The 26,499-nt window shown below is 34.5% G+C and overlaps 3 protein-coding genes and 1 long non-coding RNA gene across 4 annotated transcripts; 3 read left to right on the top strand and 1 right to left on the bottom strand.

Moving 5' to 3' along the window:
* Positions 1–224: 224 nt before the first annotated feature.
* Positions 225–15,058, bottom strand: LOC128992297 (cation-dependent mannose-6-phosphate receptor-like). The gene is made up of 6 exons (XM_054415794.1): positions 14,876–15,058; positions 14,398–14,552; positions 12,214–12,329; positions 2,342–2,466; positions 1,252–1,378; positions 225–594 (listed from the first exon to the last, which is right to left on the bottom strand). Exons 1-6 carry the CDS (start codon positions 15,013–15,015, stop codon positions 487–489), a joined length of 771 nt encoding a protein of 256 aa, XP_054271769.1. The 5' UTR covers positions 15,016–15,058; the 3' UTR covers positions 225–486.
* Positions 6,026–9,520, top strand: LOC128992298 (uncharacterized). Its single transcript, XR_008490704.1, has 4 exons — positions 6,026–6,250; positions 6,941–7,005; positions 7,541–7,597; positions 9,285–9,520. It is a non-coding gene; the product is annotated as an uncharacterized LOC128992298 (long non-coding RNA).
* A 2,587-nt stretch (positions 15,059–17,645) lies between the features above and the next one.
* LOC128993099 (uncharacterized) lies at positions 17,646–18,866 on the top strand. The gene has a single exon (XM_054416855.1). It carries the CDS (start codon positions 17,646–17,648, stop codon positions 18,864–18,866), a length of 1,221 nt encoding a protein of 406 aa, XP_054272830.1.
* Positions 18,867–19,389: 523 nt separating this feature from the next.
* LOC128993100 (zinc finger SWIM domain-containing protein 1-like) lies at positions 19,390–25,415 on the top strand. The gene is made up of 3 exons (XM_054416856.1): positions 19,390–19,713; positions 21,163–21,271; positions 23,850–25,415. The coding sequence occupies exons 1-3, from the start codon at positions 19,484–19,486 to the stop codon at positions 25,413–25,415; spliced, it is 1,905 nt and encodes a 634-aa protein (XP_054272831.1). The 5' UTR covers positions 19,390–19,483.
* The last annotated feature ends 1,084 nt before the right edge of the window (positions 25,416–26,499 follow it).

Here is a 26,499-nt window from a genome sequence, read left to right on the forward strand (position 1 = left end):
GTGGAAAACTGTACAATACGGCTTACATATTATGTTTGGCAAACATAAATGGTTACAAGACCAAATATTTTTGCAAGAAACTTTTAAAGTTTATCACATTTCACAATATCGGTAATATAAAAGAAACTTGTCAATGCAACGTTTCTACAACCTTTGATGTTATTTAAGACTAGTCGATTTAAATATTGTTTACCCATTGTAATTTGTGAAAAACCAATTTAAAAAAAAGTAATTTTTCATAAAAACTATGAACGTAACCTTAACTAAAATCTACACTAAACCTGGAAATAATATAAAAATAAAAGAAAAATACGGTTTATTAAAATTAACAACCATTTGATTTGTTCCAACAGTTCGACGACTTGAGAACTTGAGAAGATGAAATAATATATACATTGAGTAAACTATTGGTCAAGGTTATGAAGTATTTAGGTATTTTTAGTTGGGAAACGGCTAACGCCACATCTTATTGAAAGTCAGAATGTTTTAAGGGTGCAATAACGGCTCGTCTGCTGGGTCGTTGAAGTTGCTCGTAATACGATTCCACGGTTCGTCTCGCCCTGCGCCCTTGCGGCACACAAAGTCACAACCATCCTGCAAACATCAGGCTCGAAAAAAATGTGTCCGACATTCTTCCTTAATATAACCTAGAAGGTACTCTAGAAACATTTTTTAAAACAGGATTTTGAAAATAAAACTAATAGGTAAACCAAAAAAGAAGAGACCAATAGAAGACCTAGCAAGATTCTAGTTTACTTTACAATCACTTGATAACCTTTGAAATCTTCTACAGATATTATCCTTTGTGGTAGTAACCACTACAGTATCCAAAGTCTTCTCTTCATTGGTTATTTCACTGACAAAAAAATTACCGAGCACGAACTGAACGATGTAATTGTATACTACTACTTTTCTTCTGATTTTAAACACAAATACAAAGGACACACTACAAAATTAATAGTGGATCTTCTGTAAACAGACTCTGGAACAACTGCTGTTCAAATAGAGGTAACTTTATAAGCCCTCGATTTAAAAACTGTTTGGTTAGATCTTAACCTAGACTTCCGTTCCCATCCTTATTGCAGTAACCAAATAGAATCAACCTTTTAGGTTAATTAACCTAAGCCTGGTCCTGTTAGAGTCAGAGAGAATGTACTGTATCCGAACCAAAAATAAAACACATGCAAAAACATACTTCCGATTTAAATAATGAGAACTCTACTTGTATCTAAATTCAATGGTTTTACTAACCGCTTGTAAGTTGCCCAGGTTGCGCCAGAAGTGATAGTTGGGTATCTGCTCAAGTCCTTGTGCTCCAGTCATGATGCGCCGATATGCGACCCCGATAATCAGGTACATCATTGCGCCAGTGAGCAGCCTGCGCAAAACATAGCAGTTACATAAACTATTAGCTAGCAATAACAACCAGATTTCTTATAAACACTTGTAATGGACAGACGATCTTTTGAACATTATTCCAATAATTGAGCAACTTACACAATGTTTTATAGAAGATGGGTAAAAAAAGCATGTACAATAAATTGGAAGAAAAGCATTTAAAACAGTTCTAAGGAATTAAAAATAAAATAATGATTGTGAACTATTTCCAGGGTGTCTATTAGTTGATCAAACTCGATTTCTGTCACTTTGTCAGTGACCTTGGGGGGGAGGGGGGTTACGTTGCCAGCATCCATGGATTGACTATGCAAGAGGAAAAAATCGCGTGGGCATACACGATTTCTGTTGTAACGATTAGAGGTGGTTGCCTGCCTCAAAATATATTAATTCTCAATAATTCTACTTCATTTAAATCGTTGTCTTCTTTCTGCAAATGACAGGTTTTAAGAATTTTATTTTGGTTAGGCCCGATTTTGCCATGACTTTTGGGTCATTAAAATGAAAATTCTGTTACTTTTCAATGACCCCCTTGTAAAATCATTTTTTGTCATTTCGGTGACTGGTAGACATCCTGCATTTGTTCATAATTTAAAAATTTATTTACACAATGTTTAATTAAGACAAGCAGTGCTGCTTCATAGGGGCTGTAATTAATTTACGATCTGCATTTTAGAAATTTATTGTTAAAAAGTACTTTAACCTTCTGCAAATGATTTCTACTAGCTTAATACAGTGAGAAGGATACAGAAAATCAAAATACTAGAGTAAAAACTTAATTTAATATATTTTTGAAAAGTATCTCTTGATAAATAATACAACTTTTAAAAGTTTCTATTCCGGTTCCATAAACTTACTAACCCATACAAACAAAATGTGTAGTTTTACTCAATAATATAAACGTTTACAAGTAGGATACACATTACAAATAATTAACAAAACTTACAAAACACAGAAGACGGAACCTCCACTCAGTCCTTTAGGATTGTTAGGGCAAACTACCGAGGTCCTTAGGCTGAAAGTTACTTGACAATCTCCTTCTATGTCATCATCCTCCAGTAAGAACAAAGTCTGCAAACAACGGCCACACAAACATCAAACAAAGAATAATCCCTGTAAAAGTTAGTTAGATGTAAAATCTACTGTATGAATAACGGTCTTATACTGTGAAACGGTTCAAAATGTGAAAATGATGTACAAGTAATAGAATAGGAGATAATCAAAGATGATCAATAGCTGATACGTTTCTTTGAAGTAGATTACAATTATATCCTGGTGCAATGTTCACTGTCTATTTTTTCTGTCGTACGAATTCACAAGACAAAACTAAATCATCTGGAGGCAATTATGGATAGAATATCTAACCTGTCGGGACCTTCCCTACAGAATTGGGACGGTTGGCAACCCTGCCAAGTACCAACGCAGTAGCCCCTGCATACCAGTTGTAAACGTATCACAGGTTGAGGATCAGTGATCTTTTTCAATTCAATTTTTTATAAAAGATTGAGATGAAGATGCCACCTAGGTGCATATTTTAACCCTATGAGTGAAGGATGAGTGTAGAATTATGTGAACATTCACACATAAAATCATAGGTCTGAAGCCCATGTTCACCAGATAAAAGAGCAACATTTTTCTTTTTACCGAATAAATTTTAAAAAATCGATAAGAGCATCATGGCAAACTTCTCTGAGTCATTTATCAGATTAGAAATAGAACCTTGTGACAATATTCCATAATTACACTAACTTGTAAAGAACATGATTCAATGCGTCATTTGCTTGATGACTAATTTATTGATTCCTATCAATATGGTGTAAGCTAGCTAACATTTAAGCGGGCATGGGTAAATTAATGTAATTCTTCTGCCAAAACGTTAATAGAACAAACACTCTCTAAATGACGGTATCAGCAAACTGACACATACTTTCTCCCATTAGCTTGTCAAAAACCCTTATAGTGGATAAGCGGTGAGAGTAACTATGATATTTGATAGGTAAAATAAAAAATTGTAGAACCTTAACTATTACAGCATTGGGGTTGGTTGTAATTTCTTTAGAGTTAAAAGGACGATAACATACTAAATAAAGGACCACAAGTTAAAACAAAAAAAAATTTATTTTTGATGGCAAAAAAATTATCTAACTCTAATGATAGGGATTTTAATATAACTCTTGGTAAAATTAGCTGATAAAATGGTTCTTTTGAAACGAGTATTGGACATTATTTTTCATTACGATGTTAAAAAACTTGTAAACTACATGAATATTTTTGTTTATTCAACTTAGTATCAAGAAAAAAATCCTTAACTTATAACGCTGAGCTTATGTCGAGGTACATATGCACGGAAACTCACATTATGCAACAGCTGATCAGTCTGCATTGCAAAATCCCAAAACGATTACTTTCCGTGCACCACAAATGCATAGAAAGTTAACGTTATGTATCTTTGCCGTGCAGTAGTGGGAATAACCTATTTTCTTAGCTCATTTTACGTTTACACTATTTCGTGTGTAGAGTAATGGAAAAATAAATCTTCAAAATTTGACAATAGAATGATAAACCCTCTGGCAACATCCAAAACCAATAATTAAACCTTCATTCATCACATAATCTGAAAATTCCTATACATGAATCTATGAATGCTTGATATTATTAAAATGCAAATCTTTAGATCAACAACAGCTACTAAATGCAACCGTTATCAGACACAACTCCATGTTAAACACAAGAGATTACGTCAATGATGACATTACGTAATTTGAGAATGATCCGAGCAATCTACTCATCTGATATTGATTTCACAAGACACATTTCCAGTGTCCATTATGTCTTCGTTGCATCGAGTGCTTTTTATTTTAAGCGTAACTGTTCTGTTGCGAGAAGCAAGTTCAAATTCTCCGTTTGACTTCTTCAGAGACCTCAAGAATAGGATATTTTCTTCAGGAAACTCAACAGAATCGATTGAAGAACCTGTTCAGTGTTCTGGATCCAGTCAGGTAAATATTTATTTTATTTGTATTTTTATTTTGTTGTTTGTTTATAGTCAAAGCTTTGGGATGTACAAAATTAAAAGATGGCTACAAAAATATTGAACGAAAGGCTATTTAATTTTCTTGCACTTTTGACAATTGATATTTTCAAGTGTACTTATTTGTTAATGACCAGGATGGATCACTATCAATCTTTTATGTCAGAATAAAAGCAATTTCTGCATAGAATTAATAAAAGTGTGATCAAGCCACAATAATGATACATTTATTTAATCAGAAAAAAACATTTTGTTTTGTGTCGTGAGGAAATCAATACAATCATTACAATTCATCATTAAAGTTATTTTTATCTTGTAAAATATTTCTTTATTAAAAAAAAATAGTCAATTTTATTTCATTTAGTAATTCAATTTGTCATATTTCAGGATGGAGTCTGCACCAGCAAAACTTTATATAATAGTTCTCTGGATGAAACTGACAACGTAAGAAGTACTGAAATATTTGACAACTCTGATCTAAATGGTACACTAAACATGGACTCTGAGATTTCAGAATTCAACCAGAAGTTCGGGAACGAAACTTATAATGTAGAAACAAACACTGTCTACTATGACGAACAGAATTGGAATAGTACAGCAACAAACAACACTGAAAACCAGGGTGATTTCGAATATCAAGAAATTGATCAGAACACAACTACTTCCAACACAGAAAATCTTTTGACAAATGAAGAAAATCAATCAGATGACGTACGATCGAAACGTCAAACAAAAAACGTAGAAATAAACATCATGTTGAAAACAGGGAATAAACCGTCAGCATCGCGTGCTACTGTGTTTACAGCTAAATCAGAGAATTTGTCTGATTTAAAGATGAATGTTACTGTAATGCCAGACGAAGTTAAAGAAGTGCTTTCAAATGAGACAGGAAGTAATCAAACTGGTTTTAGTGATTCCAAAAATGATTTGAATATCACAGGTTTTGTCGATAATGGAAACGGAACAGTTAAAGTAGGAGAATCCTCTAGTGATGAAAGAAATGAAAACACTACAATTTACAAACAGGAAATATCTAAACAAACGAATGCTAAATTGGATTTAGAAGATTTAGTTTCAAAATTGAACTCTAGTGCTCTTTCGGCAATACAAAATAAAACTGAAGAAACTTTTGTGGAAGAGTCAACTGCAACTAATTGTTCAGTTTGTATGGCTATTGAACAAAAATACTTTCCAAATGCCACAAATGAACTAGGCCTAAATGAAACTGAACAAGCAAATACAGAGAACTCTACCGCAATCAACGAGTATATTAATGACCAAACAAATGTGACTAATCTAGCAAATATTCTTGTCAATTCAACTCGCTTGATTGAAAATATGGCCGAAACATTAATTCCAGCATCGATGTTGAACAAATTGGACAACTACACAGAAAATTTACTTAATTTACTTTCAAATCAAACCGATAAATTTGAGAACATTACAATAAACACAACAGAATTGGAAAATGATTTTAAAAACCTCTACAATATCACTATGAATATGACAAATATAATGGGTGAAGATCCGAACATATTGGCAAGTATTTTAAATCAAAACGTAAACAGTAGCAACATCTTCCAATCCCAAGGCTTTAACGTATCCCAGACAAACGTCGCAGACAACTTGCAAATTAAAAGAGAAAAGAGAAGCATAAACTTTACAATTCTTTCCGACGATGATGACGATTCCTCATTCTCAACTTTCCCAGAAGTAACTGAGTTATCAGTAATAGAGAATGTTAATTCTACTGAGTCGATTCTGCTGGACAACGACCAAACCATCGAAGTAGTAGGTCCAGTCTGCCTGAGTCGTTATGAACAGGTAAGAGACAAGTTCAGTGTTAACAGTTCTTTAGCAACAATATAATTATGTTTTTTTTATTTAAATTTGCATAACCATAACCAACAGCAACAGCCAAGCCTATTAAAAAAGGAATATCACCATTTTGATGAAAATACTAAATACTAAAATGAGTGAAAATAGCGATTATTTTGAATTGTACAACTACAAAGTTAGGCCTATCTCAGTGCTGAAAGAAAACATTGCTTTAACTGTTTATTAATCAAAGATGAAATAGTTGAATGCAACTCTTGCAGACTGTGCTATTGTTGAAATTTTATTTTTCTCTTTTAATTTTCACCATAATTGTTGAAGACATTAAAGATGCTATAATTTACAATTGGTAGCCATTTCAGTTACATTGGTTTTTGTTCTAGTCTATAATTTTACACCCCATAGAAGTGAGAGGCTCATCCCAAAATTTAAAGGAAAAATACATTGACTATTTCATTTCTGCACTTTGTTGGTAACCTAATAATGTAATTTTTCTTTTTCATTCTAAACGGCAAGTCAATCTACTTCTCCTACGATCAAACTAGAATTAAACAACCTTAGGGTATGAATCACATAAGCAAGCTATGTGACAGTGATAAAATGAAACAGGCAATGTTTGGCTAATTTACAAGACATGACTTTTCAGCTACATTGTCAAATGGTTTTGTAATTTTTCAGTGCTTACACAGTTCAGACTGCTGTGAACCTTACGATTGCATTAGCAGGGAAGGGCCTAACTCCACGTAAGTAAATTTACAATAAAACAATAGCCTACTTAAAATTTTCTGTTTGGATTTATAAAGTATTGAGAAAATTTTTGTATTTTATCCACAACCTATTAATGTCATTTTCAATTATTATGTTCATTTTGAATTTTTTTTGTTCGAGTTTTTTTCTAAAGTGTTTGAAGTGTTCATGAACCAATTCTAGTATAGGCCTATGTAAATAATATTATCCAAAGCAACCCGAACCCTACCCTAGACCTGAAGTAAACTTGTCTGCCCTGTAGACCACTACTAGTACAATTAATTGAAAAACAATATAGGCTATTTAATTTTTTAGCTAGTCTCCAAGCCTCCTAGGTCTATTTGCTGAGCAGATTGCCAAAAATCAAGGGTCAAGTTCATCGAGTTGAATCAAAACCTCGTGAATGTTCCAGCCACCGAGGTATCAGATTGGAGCTCTCTGGTGTGAGCTGCCGGGAGCCTAATAGTTTCTGAATATGGTCCTAAAATGTTATAATTATTGTACAAAAAGTAATCTCTATCTTTTTTACAGATTTCACTGTGATCAACCCGCTAGATAATATTTCATTATAAACTAATCAGTTAGCAGGTAAGCTTTTAACGTTTTGTAAAGATGGAAAATCTATAAATTAGTATCCTGAATACACAGTACTTAGTATAGCCTTGCAGTGATCCCAGAAAGGTAAAAATAGACATTCTAGGTGTACATTCTACCAAAACCACCGAGGCTTGTTGATTGTAAAATCTGTACTCTTCACATCCCTGTACATGTATTCGCTTTTGTTTTTGGTTACCTTCCACAAAATTCCCTGGCTATGTACTAAAGATGGACAGGTTCCAAAAATTCGGGAAAATATATATTCTTAATCTACCTGCGGGATTACATTTAATCCCTGATTTTCTTGGGATTGGCTTTATTCTGACTGTCATTGATTTCACCGTGATCACAAGTGACAATGACAATATATTCATGATCTTGGGAGACGTTTACGATTTAGGAAAAAATGGTCTCCACGATTGCGGGGGATCTTTAAGCATTTGCCGTGATCTTCAGAGATATACAAGATTTCTCTGCAATGGTGGATGATGATGGCGTTGTCCTTGCGATCATCATAATAATGATAGAATCAAGAATCAAGAATTTTATTGTCGTTAAGCACATGGCAATAGACAAAGTCAAATACAGTATTATAAGACATCAAATGTGCAATATGGACAAATATAAAATAATAAATCAAAACAGACATATAGATATAGACACTGAAAAAACAGCTACAAGTACAAAATCACTATCTAATTAAGTTAAAATCTTAATGTACTAATATCACAGGCCAAAAATTCGTTAACAGAATAAAAAACATTTTCTTTTAACCACTTTGACAGAGTTATTTTGAATCTGCTTAGGTTCACAGTCCAGGCTTCTTTTGGCAGCTTGTTAAAAAGCTTGACTTTCATAAACAAATGGCTTTTTTTAGATTTTTCTAGTTTTATAGATATGCAATCAAGTAAATAGTTCCGTCTAGTATTATATTTGTGAAATTCACTTCTAAAACTATAGCTATTTAAGTTTCCCTTAACACTAACTAAGCTAAAATATACATACAAACACGGAAGAGTCATTATTTGGAATTCTTTAAAATGTGGAACACATGACTCTCCATCAGGAATGTTTGCCATTATCCTAGCCTAATTGCTTTTTTTTGCCATATAAATGCTTTTTCAGAATCTGAGCTATTACCCCAAAGTGTTATTCCATACATTAAATGGGAATTAAAAAAAACATAGTAAGCTGTAACTAACATTGAGGAACTAAAAATGAACCATAAAAATAGCGCGATAGCGCCACCACAATCATGGATTACAGAAATGATATAAAAAATCTGTGAAATGAAGATTAAAATCAATTCAGTTGGTCATTATTGCAATTTTCAAGAATTTGCATGGTAATAGGACAAAACTTTTTCCTCCACGCAACAAGGAACTCTTGAATTTGCTGTAAAAGTCTTTAGTATGAGCTCTTTATTGCAAGGGAAGAAAAATCACACCCTGAATATCAGGAAGGAAATAAAATCCTGTCCCGTTCGAAACTGAAAAAATTTTTTTTACATTTTTTAATGTTAGTTTTTAGATTTTAACAAATTGACACAGGCCACTTGATAAAAAATATACTATTTTGCTAACAGGTAAAAGGTATATTGCTAAGTAATAGTAATAATTTCAAAACATCAATTTAAAAAAATAATTGTATGAGTTGATTCAAGTAATGTTTGTTTCAGATAGTTGTCAAGAGGGGAAGATGTTGACAAGTTGTATAAACGCCATTTGATAGCCTTTACGCTTATAAAAGTTTAGATCACATTATTGATAAGTTGTGTACTTTTGTAAATAGCTTTGTGTATGTTTGTAAATAAATTCAGATGTGTGTAAAATTAACTAAATCTTCTAACATTCCTACAACGGTTTTCCATTAAACTCTGATTATTTGTTTTTTTTAAACATCAACTGTAGGTACTGAGGTAATAAGGAATTTTATTAACTGATATATAACTCTCTATTTTTTGTATTCAAATTGTGACTTATAATATGTGGAATATCATTTATTAAAGCTATTCGAGATTAAAAATATCTTTACGTCATACTACAACAAAAACAACAGTTTTTAATGCATGCGTTGCAAGTATAAAGTAGCATTTTTAATCTCTAGGGAGTAAAAATCATTTTTAGTCTCTAGGGAGTAAAACTAATTTTTAGTCTCTAGGGAGTAAAAATAATTTTTAGTCTCTAGGGAGTAAAAATCAGCTGTTGTAAACAGTTGTAAATTTTGATTGTGGCAATCGTATCAATCAGAATTATTTAACGATTGATTTAGTAGGTAAGGTTTTAGCCTATTGTTGTCGATTGCTTGACATTTGGATTGTATAGTAACAAAATCGCAATAGATGAATTGAATCACTTACTAAACAGCTGCTTATTTGCATTAGCAGATTTGAAAAAAAGCTGGAAGTCGTTTTGAGAGGTTATCTTTACATAAAAATAATTTTGTTTTCTAGCTTTGTTTTTGTTAATTAATGATGCAATATGACGAAAAATATAGTTCACCACACGGGCAAAAAGTGACTTTTTAACCCTCGCTCATTTTCCGACCTCGGCAAAATCTTTACATCTGGTCAAAAAGAGTCACTTTCAGCCCTATTATGAAATATAGAATTAAATGTTCCACAAACGTATTGTTTACAACTCAGTATGTGATGGTTTCTTTTTTGTAATCTATTTTAAGGCTTTTAAAGCTTTAACAAAACTGTTCAAATAAGTTACAAAAAAATGCAAATTAAGTCCACAAGCAGCGGTTTTTGTACCATAATGTGGACATCGGGCGAATCAATTGGAATAGACAAATATTGCAAAAACCAAATATCCAACCAGTAAGTTCATCACTTCAGTGTAAAGTCTGGTAAATTATTGGTCTATCGAGGCTATCCTAAACCATGACATTATGTGTTTAAATCATTGTTGCTGCTGCTGCTTTCCTCCCTTTGCAGATCTACCAAAATACAGTAGAACCCCTCATATCCGGCCTTGGTTTAACCGGTCCTCTGTTTATCCGGCCCCTTCCAGGAAGCCAATATCAAAATTTTTTTCTCACAGCTTACAGACGTTTAGATGCAAGCACTAGTCTTTGTGACTGCTCAAGTCACAAAATAAATTGTTCTCACTATTTATCTGTTTATACATTTATTTGCTGAGTCTCTATACTCAGTTGAGCTAGTAGGCCTAACCTCTGATGGGGTTGGTTGATTATTTCCAAAGTGGGGTTAGTACAGTACAGTACGAGTAGATTAATTTTTGTATTTCACAAAATGGTTATGAATGTTGAGTAGAAATGCAAGTACTGTACCATTCAAGTCCTAATGATCTTTAAGTACAATTTATTGTCATTTTTACCTCCATTTAATATGTTTTGTTACCTGGAATCATAATATTTGTACATTCATTACTTAATGACTTTAACCTACAAATATTTTTTTCCTTTATTACAAACATGTTTATTTTTCTAAAAATGATCCCAGAACAGAATTAAATGATACTTTTGATTGCATATATTGATTACCTATTATTATTAGGTATGAATTGTCATTTTCATAGTAGGTTGGTTTATCCGGCCAAATCGTTATCCGGTCAGGGGCTTGGTCCCGTGGTGGCCGGATATGAGGGGTTCTACTGTAATCAATATCTGTTTCAGCATTTCCTTGCATTTGGCAGCACTTAGTACAGTGTTAGGGAAAGCGCTGATAGTTATTGAGATTCTATACGCTCACAAAACGCTGGATACAAATACCGTATTGTATCTCTGTTATTGGTTGGAACAGAACTGAAATAATTACCCACACTTGGTCAGTCCATTGATTCCCGCGCAACATGTTTACAACCGAAAACAATGTTTTTAATGTTTCGATGTTTTTTGGTGATGTGTGAACTGTGACAACCTTCTGAAGTAGCAACAATGTCCTTGTAAAGCCTGATTATGGCTCCAGTGATTAGCTGAAACTAGTTGCTACCGCAACCATTTGGATTACAAAAAATACAAGTTTTTTCAAACTACTTATAATGGTTACATTGGTAATTCGGAGACTATTAATATTGAAAAAATCCAGGTCCTGACTTTTTTCCATCAAAAGAAGTTTTCTTGAATATATTACAAACACTTGTAAAGCAAGCTGGTCTATTGGTAAGTGCGACACTTTGGTCTATTACGGTCTTGCATTCAAATCCTAACATTCAGATAGAAATCACAAATGGATTTTATCTAAGTGAAAATGTCCTCTATAGGCTACCTAGCCAGAATAACAGAGCAGTAGAGTAGGCCTACTAGAGGAAACTTGATTAAGGGACACCCGGGCGCTTCCAGCTCTATTATGTTGTGGAGAAATATACTTGAGACAAGTAAGGAAGAGCCCAAGAAACTTCCTACCGCACAGGGCGCAAGGTCTTGCTCCACCGTGAGCATTGTAGTACATGAGGGCTAGCCGGGGAGGTGTTGAACTTTATCCTAGACACCAGCGACTAGTCCTAGACACCATTTAAGCTTACCATTGAATGTAACCTCTACTGTGTCTTACTTTTCTGTGCCAAAGGTAATAAGTAAAACAGTGTCAGACTTTAGCCTACTATGATAGCGGCAGGACATAAAAATCCAAATAATCTAACCTGATCAGACTCCCGGTTACAGGTTATCATGAGTGAAGTGGTGATTGACTTGTTATGACCGTGGTCCGTGTGGTTAAGGACATCTCCACTGGCGTAGGTGAGTAGGATCCAATCACCTGCAAAGGAATTGAGATATTATAGTTTGTTCTAATAACGAAGGGGTGGTTGGAGATGGGTACAATAAATAAGGTTTGTACTCAGTAACCACAGGCAGGTCCCATCTAAAACTACCTTTGGTAGGCCTACTTGAACAAACTATAACAATTGAGATGCTTTTTAATATTAATAAACAATCCTGTGGTGCCACTGTTTATATTTTGGCTGGCAAATAATATTTCAATTTTAGTAATAGGTCTAATAAACTCTGTTTACATTTGGGCTAAGTTAGTGAGGTAGTTTTTTATGTTCATTTTACTTTGCATGAAAAAAATTCCACACAATTTACGCCTCTTTCACACGACGCGGCGTGCGCCGTGCGGCGCCCGCCGGATCCGGCGTAGGGCTATGGGAGTATATGAGTCCTTTCACACTATGTCCGGCGCGCGCCGCGCGGCGAGTTACCGCCGGATGCACCTTCAGCCGGATGACAGCGCCGCGCGGCGTCCACGCCGGACAACTCGGTGAAGGTGCATTGGTTCTTATGGGAGCTTTCACACGGTGCGGCGCGCGCCGCACGGCCCGACCCCTACGCTGTCTCAATTTAGGCAAACTACGTGACAAAGAGGGTGCACCAGTTAATTAAGAAATTATATATCGTCGTATCGAAAAATAATATATATAAAGTTATTACAAAACATATATTTTTATGTTCATCCCATACAAATCGGCCAACTTTAAGTATTGAAACAAAATTTTTCCTGTAATAACTAGAGGAGAATATTTAGTATTAAATTAATAATTTAGTAATTTATACGTAGGTAATGAAACATTTTTTTTTAACTTGTAGAATACAATATTTTCAGATATGACGAATACTTATATATGTTGTACTTATATACTTATATATACGTGAAGGCGATTTCTACGAAATACTACTCCACCGTTAATAATGGACGGATTTTTACAAAAGATGTGTCAAAATTAAGTATTTGTTGTGTACACGCCCCCTTTCACCAATTCCTGTAGTAAAAGTCCTCGGGCTTTGCCCCTCAGGTCATCACAATCCCAAAGTATATCTTATGAAGACAAGATTTTGTTTAGTTAAACAGACGATTAATTTGTATTAATTACAGCAGTGCAGAGTACACACATGATACACACAAGAGTTTTCGTTTTCAGTTTCGATAGATGGAGTGGAGTGAGCGTCCGTTTTCAGAGTGAGTTTGTTTTCAGTTTTGATAAGAGAGGAGTGATTGGTTACATTGTCTTTGAGTTGACTCTTTCAAGTCAACGGAAATTGTGACAATTATTCGTAAAAAAACTCCTTTAATATTTTGCAATTGCTCGAATTCGAGCAACAGGTGCTCTAGTTTATTATATTTTAAATTAGCCTATTCATTTTATTTGAACTTTTAAGTGGAGTATTCATTTAAAAGCCACAACTAAACAGAAATTAAATTAGCCTATTCATTGTATTTGAACTTTTTAATGGGGTATTCATTTAAAAGCCACAACTGAACAGAAAATAATAAATATTTAGGAGAGCCTTACGGCGCACGCCGCACGAAACCGTACTAGTGTGAAGACACACGCTCGTCCGGCGCAGTGCTGCGCGGCGGGCGCCGCACGGCGCGCGCTGCTTCGTGTGAAAGAGGCGTTAAATACCACCTTAAATGTGTGATAGGTAGGCCTATACCGTATAATAAATTATTCAACTTTTCCGGAGAAAACAAGAATCATTTTTGAGTTCAGGACATTATTGAGCATCATAACAGTGGGAAAGTAGTAGGCCTACCTATTGTGACATCTGTGATCAAAGATATAATTTATCAAAGATATCAATCTGGCAACTGGTAAGTAACTTAATTGAAGTCTTTTAGGATTACAATGAATGTCCGAGAAAAGTGAGTAGGCCTATTGAAACCAGAGAGACTTTAAAATCAATTTCGCAAATCTGGGGTAAAGTTTCATTCAGCTAGGCTTTTTATTTTTAAGGTGAACTATGGTTAAAGCAGGGCTTATGACAGACCTTAAACAGGCCTTTCTTAAAATAATGCTTGGTTCTAATAAGTTAACTTAACTTACTTCCACCAACGATGTGTGTGTCATTCAAACGACCGATAACTGTTGTATTTTTATCTGTGTTAAAACTTCTAGCTGCAGCAGCATTTGGATAATTTTTGGAAACTTCGCTACAAATCGTAACAGCATATGTGAAACCTTTGTCAACAACCACAAACCTAAAAACAAACAATTGATTATGTTCAAATGATAAAAAATACCTAAGTAGGTTAAGTAAGATGCTGATTGCTCCAGGCAACTTTTCTTCAAAAAGCTGTAAATAGGCAATCTATGAATATTCACGATTAAGAGGAGCTGATTGCCACATCCTATGGTCATTAACCTTTAGAAACCCCATTATTGTTATGGATGTTCGATTAAATGTCTAACAACCATTTTCCTGTTTGTAATTAATTGTTTTTAATTAATTATTTAATTGGTTTATTAACAAAAATATAAACAAAACTGTTAAGAAATCATAACCTCTTAGGCCTACACCAACCTTTGACTGTTTAACAAAGATATTCTATTGAGAAGCTGCTTTTTACTTTCCGGGATTGGTTTGTAGTGAAGAGAGCATTCTTCGCAGAAGCAATAGCTAACAAATAATAAATAAAACATTAAGCTTAATTTAAGTATCATGGTTAGTTCAGTCGACGTTAGTTTCTTCCTTCAATAGTTTAGTTTGTAGTTTGTAGTTGTAGGTAGCCTAGTTTTTTTTGCCCGAAACAAAAGCAGACGACAGATGTTTTACGCATAGAGTATGTAGTTTATAGAGTTATGCTGTACATTGATTATCAGCATAATTTTTTTTTAAATTAATGACTGTATCAATACTCAATACATTGTATATATTGGGTACAACTCAATTTGTTTCCGGTGAAACCCACAATATTAGTTTCCACAAATACACTTTTATTCGTATAAAATAATACCTCAAAGTCAACCGAATCGTGGTTACCACTTAAAAATCAAATCATTATGTTCAGTCTAAATAGGCTGTAAACATATATTTCAAATACAGTATTCTTTAAAGATAGATAATACAAAAGACTCCTATAATACAAGGCCGCGGTGAAACAAAGTGACAACACTGTTGTCCCGGCAAATCGAAACGCTGGTGCACGTGGCCCCTTCACTTGCTTAACCCCAGGCCGTGACCTGGTAGAATTGGCAACGTCGCAAGTAGTGTTGTTTAGTGTTAGACGTCCTAATAGAATAACATTACAGACAGGTGTCACCTGACAGGTGTCATTAATTTGTCAACTATTCATTTAGATGTAAATTTACGAACATAAATTTATTAAAATATTGAAAATGTAACATATAGAATTGAAACCCGAATCAATTTATGTTTAAAATATGTTTCTGTATTTAAAGTGGAGTGTACACAAATAACAATTTAGCTGCTTCCAAACAAAACAGCTTTGGAAAACTACTTGCGACGTTGCCACTTCGAAGGCCTGGCCTGGTTAATGGTGGCCGTGCTTGAACAGGCAAGCCGATTTTCAAGAAGCCACCATATCCGTTTAGTCGATCATTTACTCCTTATACCTGTTGGAATCCATCACACTTGCAAAAAATCAACATTTACCATAAGATCAGAACATCATCAATACCACCTCCGTAACACACATGACATAGTCTAGCCACAACATCGATCACAGAAATTCAACAACAGTTCCAACTAAATTTTATAATCCCATCGAAAAACCTGGTAACTCTTCAATAGCAAACTGGAGCAATACTATACAGCTAGGCCATACTACACATGCAGTCACCGAATTCATTGAAGAGCACACCTTCCAACACATGAGACATGAATAGGTTTACAAAGCCATTTAAGAAGACTTTCTGGTCCCAGGAAGTAATGTGACGACTCCCCGATCCCTGGATCGTGGAGAAGACATCGGGTGGTAATGGTCAGGACAGGAGGGGCTATGACGACAATACTCTTTGTCATGGGAACGACTGATGGACCCTGCTGTTCCTGATCATTAGGCTTTAAAAAGGATCCTGACTAATCAAACAGTCAATAACAAATAAGCTACACAGATCATCGATCATCTCACTTCATTCAACCCGACACTCATCCTTTTCTCATATTTGGTATTTAAGTTAAAATAAAAATACGCAACTAGGTGGTGCCCCTATCTCAATTATTAACAATAACCCAAATTATTTATGTACTGTATATGCCCTATGCCCTAATGTAGACACAAAATATGTATTGAACTACGTGGCTGCATGGTCAAGCCAATTTTAGCCAATTGGAAAAAATGGTAAACAACCATCATCATTAAGGGGAGAAGTACGCCCGAAAAAAAAAAAAAAAAAAAAAAATTTTTTATTTAATATTTGTATAGTTTATTTTATTCTGATTGCAATGGTATGTAATACATGCCTATTTTGAGTTAATAAAATATAAAAAATAAATTTTGAAAAAATTTCCACACGGCTACTTAGCAACCAAACACAACTTACTTTCATACATTATGCTCCTGTTTATCTTAGCTAATTTTATTGATTTTGATAAGTTGTGTTGGCTAACCTGGCTCCTGGTTTGTTTTTCTCTTAGTCTGTATTGTCGTCTGATCCATATGTTTATGTTTGTGTTGAGGTTCAGCATTGTTTACAAATTTTATAGCAAAGGTTATGTTTTGTGCTGAGTGTAAAAGTGATGTTACAAAATGACAAAAACTAAAAAGTTGTGGAAGAAAAGAAGCTTTCGAGGTAACCAGTATGCAAAGGTAAATAGTTGTGTGCAAAATGAAGGAAATAGGCCTACGCCTGTAACTGAAAACAGTCAAAGTTTGGATCCTGAAAATCAAAGACTAAATGATTCTGTGCCTAGCATTGAAAGTAGGCCTACTCCTCCATCTGCTTCATCGAAAAAGATTGGGACAGTGCCAGATACATTTGATAGTTTTAGTGTTAGTAACAACAATATAATACTAAGTATTAACATCTTATCTCAGGCTTTGTTATGTGCCACTGCTTGTAAGCAATGTAAATCTGAGAGCTCGCTAACTTTGACAGAAGAGGAAAGTTCACGACAAGGACTAGCTTGTAAACTAGTAATTGAATGTAAGAAATGTTTTCACTCTTTTCCTTTTTGGACATCACACAAAACAGACAATTTTTTTGATGTAAACTTAAAGTGTGTTTATGGGTTGAGGGCAATAGGTAAGGGTTCGGTTTCAAGTAGGCCTCTTTTTGCTTTACTCGACTTGCCTAAACCTCCAATTAGGTTTGAAAGGTACAACAGTCTTATGGTAGAATCTGTGAGAACTGTTGCTCACAATTCAATGATCAAGGCCATAGAAGAAGCCGTAGAAAAGAATGTTAGTGATGATGGTACCACTACCAGAGATATCAGTGTAGGCATCGATGGTACATGGCAACGGCGAGGTTTTGCTTCGCTCAATGGTATAGTATCAGTTTCAAGTTTCGACACGAGTAAAATCCTCGATGTGGAAATCCTTACAAAATATTGTCACACATGCAGTACATCTAAATCAAATAAACAAAAAAAAGGCCACCACTTTTGTGAGAAGAACTTTGAAGGCAGTAGTGGTTCGATGGAGGTTGCCGGAGCCAAGAGTGTATTTTCGCGTTCTGTGGCCACAAGAAATGTCAGGTACAAATACTACCTAGGGGACGGAGACTGTAAGGGGTTTTCCACTGTTGTTGAATCCCAACCATATGGGCCTACTTTTAATATTGAAAAATTAGAATGTGTAGGCCACGTTCAGAAACGAATGGGTGGGCGTCTTCGAAAGTTGCGAAGAGACTTGAAAGGACAAAAGTTGAGTGATGGACTGAAGATAGGGGGGAAAAAAGGTAGGCTCACAGACAGTGTCATAGACTCTTTACAAAATTATTATGGCTTAGCTATTAGGCGCAACAAAAATAATTTGGAAAAAATGAAAAGCGACGTTTTGGGAATCCTCTTCCATAAAGCTTCCACAGACGACACCCCACAACATCAACATTGCGACGAAGCATGGTGCAAGTACAAACAAGCTATAAAAGAAAATAAAACATACAAGCACAATAACTCACTAGACAAGGTTATAATCGACCAAATAAAACCTATATTCGAGGATCTGGCGAAAACTGAGTTGTTAGAGAAATGTCTGCATGGCCGAACACAAAACATCAACGAAAGTTTTAACTCTGTTGTGTGGTCCAGGATTCCCAAAAATAATTTTGTTGGAAGACAAACTCTGAGATTTGGCACATTTGACTCTGTTATTACTTTTAATGAAGGAAACAGGGGACGATTAGAGGTTTTGAAAGAGCTTGGGGTCAAAGTTGGAAGAAATTGTGCGAGATTTCTTAGTGACATCGACCGATACCGGATGATGAAATCAGAAATTTCATGTGATGAGAAGACAAAGCAAGCCAGGAAAAGAACCAGGATGATTAGGAAGAAGCTCTGGGATGCTGACAAAGAAAAGGAGCAGGATTATGCAGCTGGAATGTTTTAAAATGTAAGTTAATTATTATTTTCTGCGTTTTTTGCGATTTCTCAAAAATTCACTTTTTTAGCATTAAAGTCCCATTATCTCAGGAAGAAGTAAGTCAAATTATTTCAAAATTTTACCATATACTTAGCAGGTCTAAATGCACACTCCCTACCTGTTTTAGGCTTCTAGCTCAAAAACAAAAAAATATAGAAAATATTTTAATAAAATTAAAAGTCAACTTTTTTTTTATTTAAAAAAAAATTCAAAAAATACCAACGGATATAAGAAATCGAATAAAAATGCTAGGGTGTCTTTAGTATAATATATATATACTAGGAAAAAAATTTCAGTTTCATATGTCTTACACTTTTTGAGATAATGGGTCACATACATGTATATGTTTAACATTGCGGGTATAGGCGGCGTACATCTCCCCTTAATCAAAGCAAAATATAAACAATAAACATAACCTAAAAACCTCACCCAGCTGGCCAGCTCCCAGCTAGTCCCGTCTCCCGTCTCTCTATACTAGGCCTATAGTTAAGTTAAAGTTACCCTTTTACTATTCTGTTTGGGTTTGGTTTGAATGTTGTTTTACGCTTTTAAACTAGTTAGTTGTTATTGATCGTGATGTAACCATGAGTTTACAGTTTTCTTCGTTCAAAGAGCTACAACATTTCATTGTTGAAAAAGAAAAACGAGAGTTGATTCAGTTGACAATTAGAGATTCTAGAACTATAGCTGCATCAAGGAAGAAAGGGATAAAACGGTTTATGAAAAGTGAGTTGGTATATTACAGTATCAATTATGTGTGTATTCATGGAGGTGTGCTCAAAAGTAAATCCAAGGGGCTTCGACCAAAACAGAGGTAAGTTTTCTATTGCTAAAGCCCTCGCCATTATTATTGTGATTCTGCATAAGATAGACCAACTGTAACCTTCAAGGGGGCGCTTGCTGGGTTAGGCTCCGCACTTAAATAACTACTCAATTGGTGTCGCCAGTCATGTCCGGCCCTCTACTAGACGTGCTAGGCCTAAGTTACATTCCTGGATTTTCCCAAAACATTTTTTACACCCACCCTTCTCCTAATGTTCAATCAGGGATGTTGTGATATGACCGATCTTTCAATACTTGGTATCTATACCCAGCAGAACTGCAGTAGCCTAATGATACCACAGAAGTAATGACACCTTTGCCTGTTGAAATAAAGGATTTTCATTCATTCATTCATTCATTCATTCATTCATTCCATTCAGCAGAAGTATCGCAACAAAAGTATCTAGGGCCTAAGCCTACAGGTACCATAAGTTATTGAATAAGTACAGTAGGGTAAGTTAACTTATAAAATCAAATTTTTACAGTTGTAAAACCACAACTGTAAAAAATTCACTCCCCCAACTCACCTAAAACTATTGATGGGTCAAACGACTGATTTCAACCATATCCAATGTTTCATCCGATAGTCTTCAGATGGATGATTCATCTGATGGTTTTTAGTGTAGTGGGGTGGGGAGCGTCCGTGCTGCTTCCAGAGACAGATAAAACTAGGCCTATCCGACTAGAGAATGAATGGATAAGTTAAACCTCCTGTTCATGCGCCTGATCAGTTATAGTTTTGGTAGTATTGTATCGTGGCATTTCACGTTCCTATCCTGCGCTATGTTTTGGAGAATTTACCTGTGCATTAATAAACAGATAAATATATGTTTTGCATGATAATAGAACTAACATGTACTGTCAGAAAATTACTTTCCTCTTCTACTATGTTTTATTTTTATAATAAGTATATTTACCGGTAGGCCTACTTATTTTTCATTTGTTTAAAATTATTTAAAATAAGTAAACTTAATTCATGTTTTCTTAAGGTTTGTTATTTACTATTTAGGCCTAAGGAGACAAAATTCCCATTTTTAAGTTGCTTGGTTATCTAATTATTTCTGACAATTAGGTTATGGGGGGGGCTTCGGTTAACATGCTAGGACCCTGAGTCCAACCCTCTCACAATACAATACAGTGTCCTCTACATAATACAATCAAGTACCCATCCATCTTGTCTTTCCAGGAATATTCGTGGCATCGGAAATCACCTAATTTAAGGGAGACTTTCCCGCCAACAGTAGAACATGAGTCGGTAGGAGGTGACTTTAATCTAGAGCCTATTAGTTGGTTTTCTACTTAACTTTTCCATGAATCCATCTTGCAGAACATTCAAAGAGACCTTAAATTAAATAAATCCCCACGTTAGTGTTTTGGTATGTTAATTTATGTTATGGTTGCTTGTTTTTAAATCACATCCTCACTAACAATTTTTTTACAGCACCTACAAACAAGAATGTCCATTTATTATGGGCTTCAGGGTTTCTTCTGACGGCAGAACTTTGGATTTGATATCCAGCGTTGATGAGCACAACCATGATCGAAATAAGGTAGGCTTATCCCTATGTAGGCTAATATAAATTACGTAGCAAATATATATATACCTCTTTTATACAAACTTATTTCAAATTTACTGTGTTTTATTTTTATTTTACATTCCAACGGACAGCTCTCCAGTTTGATATTTGGTACAATTTAGTGCAGTGACGTACAAGACTTACTTAAAGCTAGTTACAGTAGACTCCCTCTTATCCGGACACCTTTTAACTGGACATCAGTTTAACCGGACTACACTCGGCGGAAATGACATCTCTTTCACCGGACAATTTTTATCAGCACATCGGTATAACCGGACTAGATCGGCAGGAAGTGGGTGGTACCTACTGAAACGACTGTTCTCGTGGGAAAGATTTAAAACCAGTGATCACGTGTGTAAATACAATGCTCTCCTAAATTTATGTCAAATACTGTATACAGTATGCATTTAAATGTTCCGTTTTAACAAGTTTTTGGGGACATCGATCGGTTTAACTGGAAAAACCGTTATCCGGACTGGCCTCGGTCCCAAGGAGTCCGGATAGGAGGGAGTCTACTGTATACAATGCAAATGTTAACAATCTTTTTGTTTTAAAAAGTAGACCTAATTAAACCACTATTTACAGTAAGTTGTAAAATCACTCGTTTTTTTCGTTTATACCATAAACTTTCATCGTTTCATAAACATTGTGTTGGCAGTTGGTTAGTTAAAAGCAGCCAATTAAAAATGTTTGTTTGAATTCTAATTTAGGCCTATTTAAGATAACATCACTAGGGCGTAAAGTGACTCTTTCCAACCAGTGTTCAAGTTTCACGAATGAGGCAAAGCTAAGGTCGGAAAATGAATTGATACTATTGAAAGCAACAATAAGCTACATTCGATTGAATTAACTGTTACATAATTTAAAAACATGAGATGGCTTATAATCAAAGTTTACTACTGTGCTTACAACAGCTGACTTGTACTCCCTAGGAACTAAAAAGGATTTTTACTCCCTAGGGGGCAGAAGAGCAACTTTAGATCTGCAATGCATGTGTTAAAAACGGCTGTGTTTGCTGCACTACAAGAAAAAATATTTTTTCACTGTTGAAAAAAGTTTGCCATCAATTTCCTTTTTAGGCTACTTGGGATAAATTTTTTGTGGTAGGGAGCCAAGACAAATAATCAGTATTTCATCAAAAATATTTTTCCCAATGACGAGTCATCTTCTGTGTAATCTTTGCTCAATAGTCACAACTAAGTAGGTTTTTTCCCTTTGTTCCTCTGTATTTTGTAATTTGCTAGTATACTGTGGATGGCTTGCTATAAACATGTGTTACAGGTCTTTAGTTTACGTAATCCTTCTTATTCTTAAACCAGCATAGCTACTTGGCAACCCAATGTTACATTTTTTAAACTTCAAATAAGTTTTGTAGAGAAATATGAGTTTTCCTTAAGTTTGGCTTTTGCCAATCATCTTAATTGGTCCTTAAGTTTTCACATGAATCTCAATTGACATACACACAACTTCAAAATTGCGTTGTATTATTATACTCCATTCACAAAATTAATGTGGTTTTAGGGGAAGAAATCTGGTGCTCGATATGCGGGGGAACGCAGTGGAACGGAGTTCCAGTACCTCAATTTTGGGAAGATAAAAATATTGGCATAAATAGGTACAAATCACATTAAAGAGGTTACAGTTCCGGCACCTCATTTTTTACAAATCGAGCACTGAAGAAATCTATCACCTCCACTTGACCCTTAGCTCATATTAATAGCTCAACATCTAAGCAACATGTATTAAAAGAGGTGGGGTAACTTCCCTTCAAACTGCCTAAACTTTATAGCCTAAAAAAAGAGTATCATAAAATGTTCACACAGTAGGGCATGCATTTTTAAATTTTAATAATAATTTCCACTGTTTTTATTCACATAGACAATACATTTACTGTGCTAAAGCAAGCTATTTCTTTGTCCATTTAAGTTTAAATCATCACCCTATTGTAATATTTGTGGAGGAATGATTATATTATATTATCGACCAATAGTCATGACTGCTATAAATATAAAATTAGGCCTACTAGCTTTTGTACCCGTACTTTGCAACGGGAAGAGGACGCAAAATATAAACATTTTGATATTTAAAAAATATTCTATACTGAAGTTTTATATTAAAATTAATAGTAGTCTACTGCGCCCTGTTGGTAAACCTTATAACTTGTTAATGCTATTTAATATCATAGAACCAACTTGTGTATTTGGAACTGCTGACAAAATTATTTTATTCCTTTTAAATATGATTACTCATAAGGTAAACATGGGAAACTCCAGAGCCCCTGGGGCGGAGCCCGAATGGACTTTTGAGATAAGAATGCGTCTATATGTTAATCGGGAATGTGAGCTATCATCACACCAAATTTCAGCCCAATCCGACCAGTATTTTTCACGTTTACTTGTCACAAACATACATACATCCCTACATCCATACATCCAAACTTTCTCATTTATAATATTATATATATTATAGTAGGATAAATATAAAATTATTAGATGTATGTTAGGGTAATTTTTAATCGGTAAATATGATTAACCATATGTATTTCTTACAGGAGACTTATTCACTTCTACCACGACAACGGCAGCTAAATACAAAATCTCAAGAAATGGTGAACCATATGCTAAAATTGAGAGTCGACAAGAGAACACTACAAGCTAAGCTTCTACCCTCAAAGAAAAGGCTGACGAAAGACCTACACAACGACGATACGGAGAATGATTTAGGTCACAATCTTCAGGATACCTTAAACTATCTTGAAAGCCAAGATGGAAATATAATTAAAATTTTTATTAATGAAGAAAACCAATTTTTGGGATTATTTTATCAGGACATTGAAATGCAAAGGACATACTCAACTTATCCTGAAATTTTGTTTGTTGATGTTATTGATAGTGTGTCAAATTTACAAACTCCATTGTACATTATTCTCGTTGAGGACAGCAATGGAGACCCGGAAATCGTAGCTTTTATGCTACTTGCTTCAGAGGATGCCTTCACCGTTGAGAAGATGGTTGAGGTTTTTAAGAAGTGCAACCCTGCATGGAAAAATACATTAACAATCATGATTGATAAGGACTTCCAAGAAAGAGAGACTTTTAAAAAAGGGTTTAAAAATGCAGAACTGTTGATTAGTACTTTCCACACCTTGAGGTCCTTCAAAAGAGAAATTACCTGTGATAAAATGGGAATTTCTAGTGGAGAAAAAATGCTGTACCATGAGTATGCACGGAAACTGACGCATTCTAAAAATGAGCAGGAATACAATTCCATCTACGATGAGATCAAGAGGTTTAAACTTACCAAGTTTATTAATTATTTTGAGAAAAATTGGCATCCAATAAAAGAGAAATGGGTCCCAGCTCTTCAAATTGCTTCTACTTTTGGAAACATAACAAATAATGGATTGGAATCAATCAATTCTAAAGTCATGCAGGTTGTTCAGAGACATCCAATGCTTCCAGATCTATTCCAAAATCTAGACTGCTTGTTGCTGAACTTAAGAGCAGAGAAGTGTGCAAAGGCTGCTAAATTTAATGTGAAAGTGCCTTTAAATGTTACACTTGCACATGCAGATCAGAGTCATTACTTGCAGATTCTAACACCATATGCCTTTGTTTTAGTGAATGATAAATTTGCTCTCATGAATAAAGTCAAAATAATTGCTGAAATGTCAACAGGTGAATTTCTCATTGCTTCGTCACGAGGTGTTCTAACTACTTCAAAAAGTAAATGTAGCTGCAGATTCTTCTGCTCCTACAATTTACCCTGCCACCACATCTTGTACGTTAGACAAAAAGAAGGCTTACCCCTCTTCGACAGCATTCTCGTCCCTACACGATGGACTAGAGAATTCTACCTGAAAAATAGTCGTTTGATGTTAACAGACACTACCAGTTGTCATGAAGAGATTGTTGATAGAGAATTGTCTGAAACTTTAGAGGAAGTTTTGTCACCAAGCGACAAGGACTGCATTGTCACTTTGAAAATTGAAAAGATTGCCTCTCTCGCCCTGGAGGCATCTAGTAGTCTGTTTCCCCAAAGGATAAAAGTCTTAAATGACATTATTAGACTTTGGGAACAGGATAAAGAAGTTGCTGTGATGGAGGTTGAAAGTTAAACTCAAGTAATACCGGTAGATCCTGACGAGATTTATGTTGTAATCAATCACCTGAAGTAATTATTCAGTAAAATCTAGAGGAGCCTTAATATACAATGCAAAAGTTTTGGACCATGATTATCAATAATTATGTAGGCTACTGGGTATATAAGTTAGCCGTTGTAAATAAATCATTTATATATTTGTAAATTAATTCCATACCAGTTTTAAACTGTATAGGGCATTGGATAATTTTAGCCATATTCAAACAATGTGAATGTCAAGTCTGAAAAGAGTGTTGTATCTAAAAGGTATTAATTATATCACCTAATAACTCATAATATTAAAACATGCTTTTTTCTTCAAAATATTAGGTTCGATTTGCTGTTTAATCTATTTTGTTACATGAGGTTCTATCGAGTACTGTATTTCACTCATTATTTTTACATTTTTAAGTATTTTTACAATATTAAGACATAATAATTAAGACATCTATATACGAGGCAAAAGTACCCATGAACTTTTGAGAAAACTACAAGTCACACCCCCATAAACCATATACTTAAAATGTTCGTCTTGACGAGAAACCTTGCGCAAAATTATCCATTTTTTCATAAATTGCCCTTTAAGGTCTTAGTTGCTTTCCAAAAGGAACTTTCTATATACTTAATGTTAAAAATACCTCAGCTGTTCTTATTTGTATGTTATTCTTTCAATTATTTATTACCTTAATAAAATCGTGTGATTATTTGTTTGTAATGCTGTATGCCTATTCTGTTTTGTTTATTTCATCAGTAAATTTGTATAAATTTCATAGTAAATTACAGTATATATATTTTTTTGACCGAAAAACTGGGCATCTCCCCTTAACTTAACCAATCAATAGTTTTTTATAATACTTTGAAGTCAAACGTGGGCAACAGCTAGTTTCCAGTAAATTCAAAAGTGATTTGCTCCTTTCTCCTTGTGAGTTTTATTTTTATTTTGGTGTGTTGTAAATCCTAATTTTGGGTAAGTAAATTAATTTCTTTTAGTATAATTCAAAAGTAAATCAAAATTATTAATAGAAAATGTAAACTTCCAAATTAATTAATTAATTGTTGAA

This window comes from Macrosteles quadrilineatus, unplaced genomic scaffold, assembly GCF_028750875.1.
Source record: "Macrosteles quadrilineatus isolate MER2022 unplaced genomic scaffold, UCM_ALF_1.0 Scaffold_4__1_contigs__length_99947679, whole genome shotgun sequence".
Lineage (NCBI taxonomy): Eukaryota > Metazoa > Arthropoda > Insecta > Hemiptera > Cicadellidae > Macrosteles > Macrosteles quadrilineatus.

What these genes read in the sequence shown, in the direction of transcription:
- LOC128992297 (XM_054415794.1), bottom strand. Translation starts at nt 15,015, where the DNA reads ATGATACTTAAATTAAGCTTAATGTTTTATTTATTATTTGTTAGCTAT. An exon ending in TCTTTGTTAAACAGTCAAAG is followed by an intron (nt 14,553 to 14,875) that starts GTTGGTGTAGGC and finishes GTTTGTTTTTAG; the next exon opens with GTTTGTGGTTGTTGACAAAG. An exon ending in CACACACATCGTTGGTGGAA is followed by an intron (nt 12,330 to 14,397) that starts GTAAGTTAAGTT and finishes ATTCCTTTGCAG; the next exon opens with GTGATTGGATCCTACTCACC.
- LOC128993099 (XM_054416855.1), top strand. Translation starts at nt 17,646, where the DNA reads ATGGTAGAATCTGTGAGAACTGTTGCTCACAATTCAATGATCAAGGCC.
- LOC128993100 (XM_054416856.1), top strand. Translation starts at nt 19,484, where the DNA reads ATGAGTTTACAGTTTTCTTCGTTCAAAGAGCTACAACATTTCATTGTT. An exon ending in GGGCTTCGACCAAAACAGAG is followed by an intron (nt 19,714 to 21,162) that starts GTAAGTTTTCTA and finishes ATTTTTTTACAG; the next exon opens with CACCTACAAACAAGAATGTC. An exon ending in ACAACCATGATCGAAATAAG is followed by an intron (nt 21,272 to 23,849) that starts GTAGGCTTATCC and finishes TATTTCTTACAG; the next exon opens with GAGACTTATTCACTTCTACC.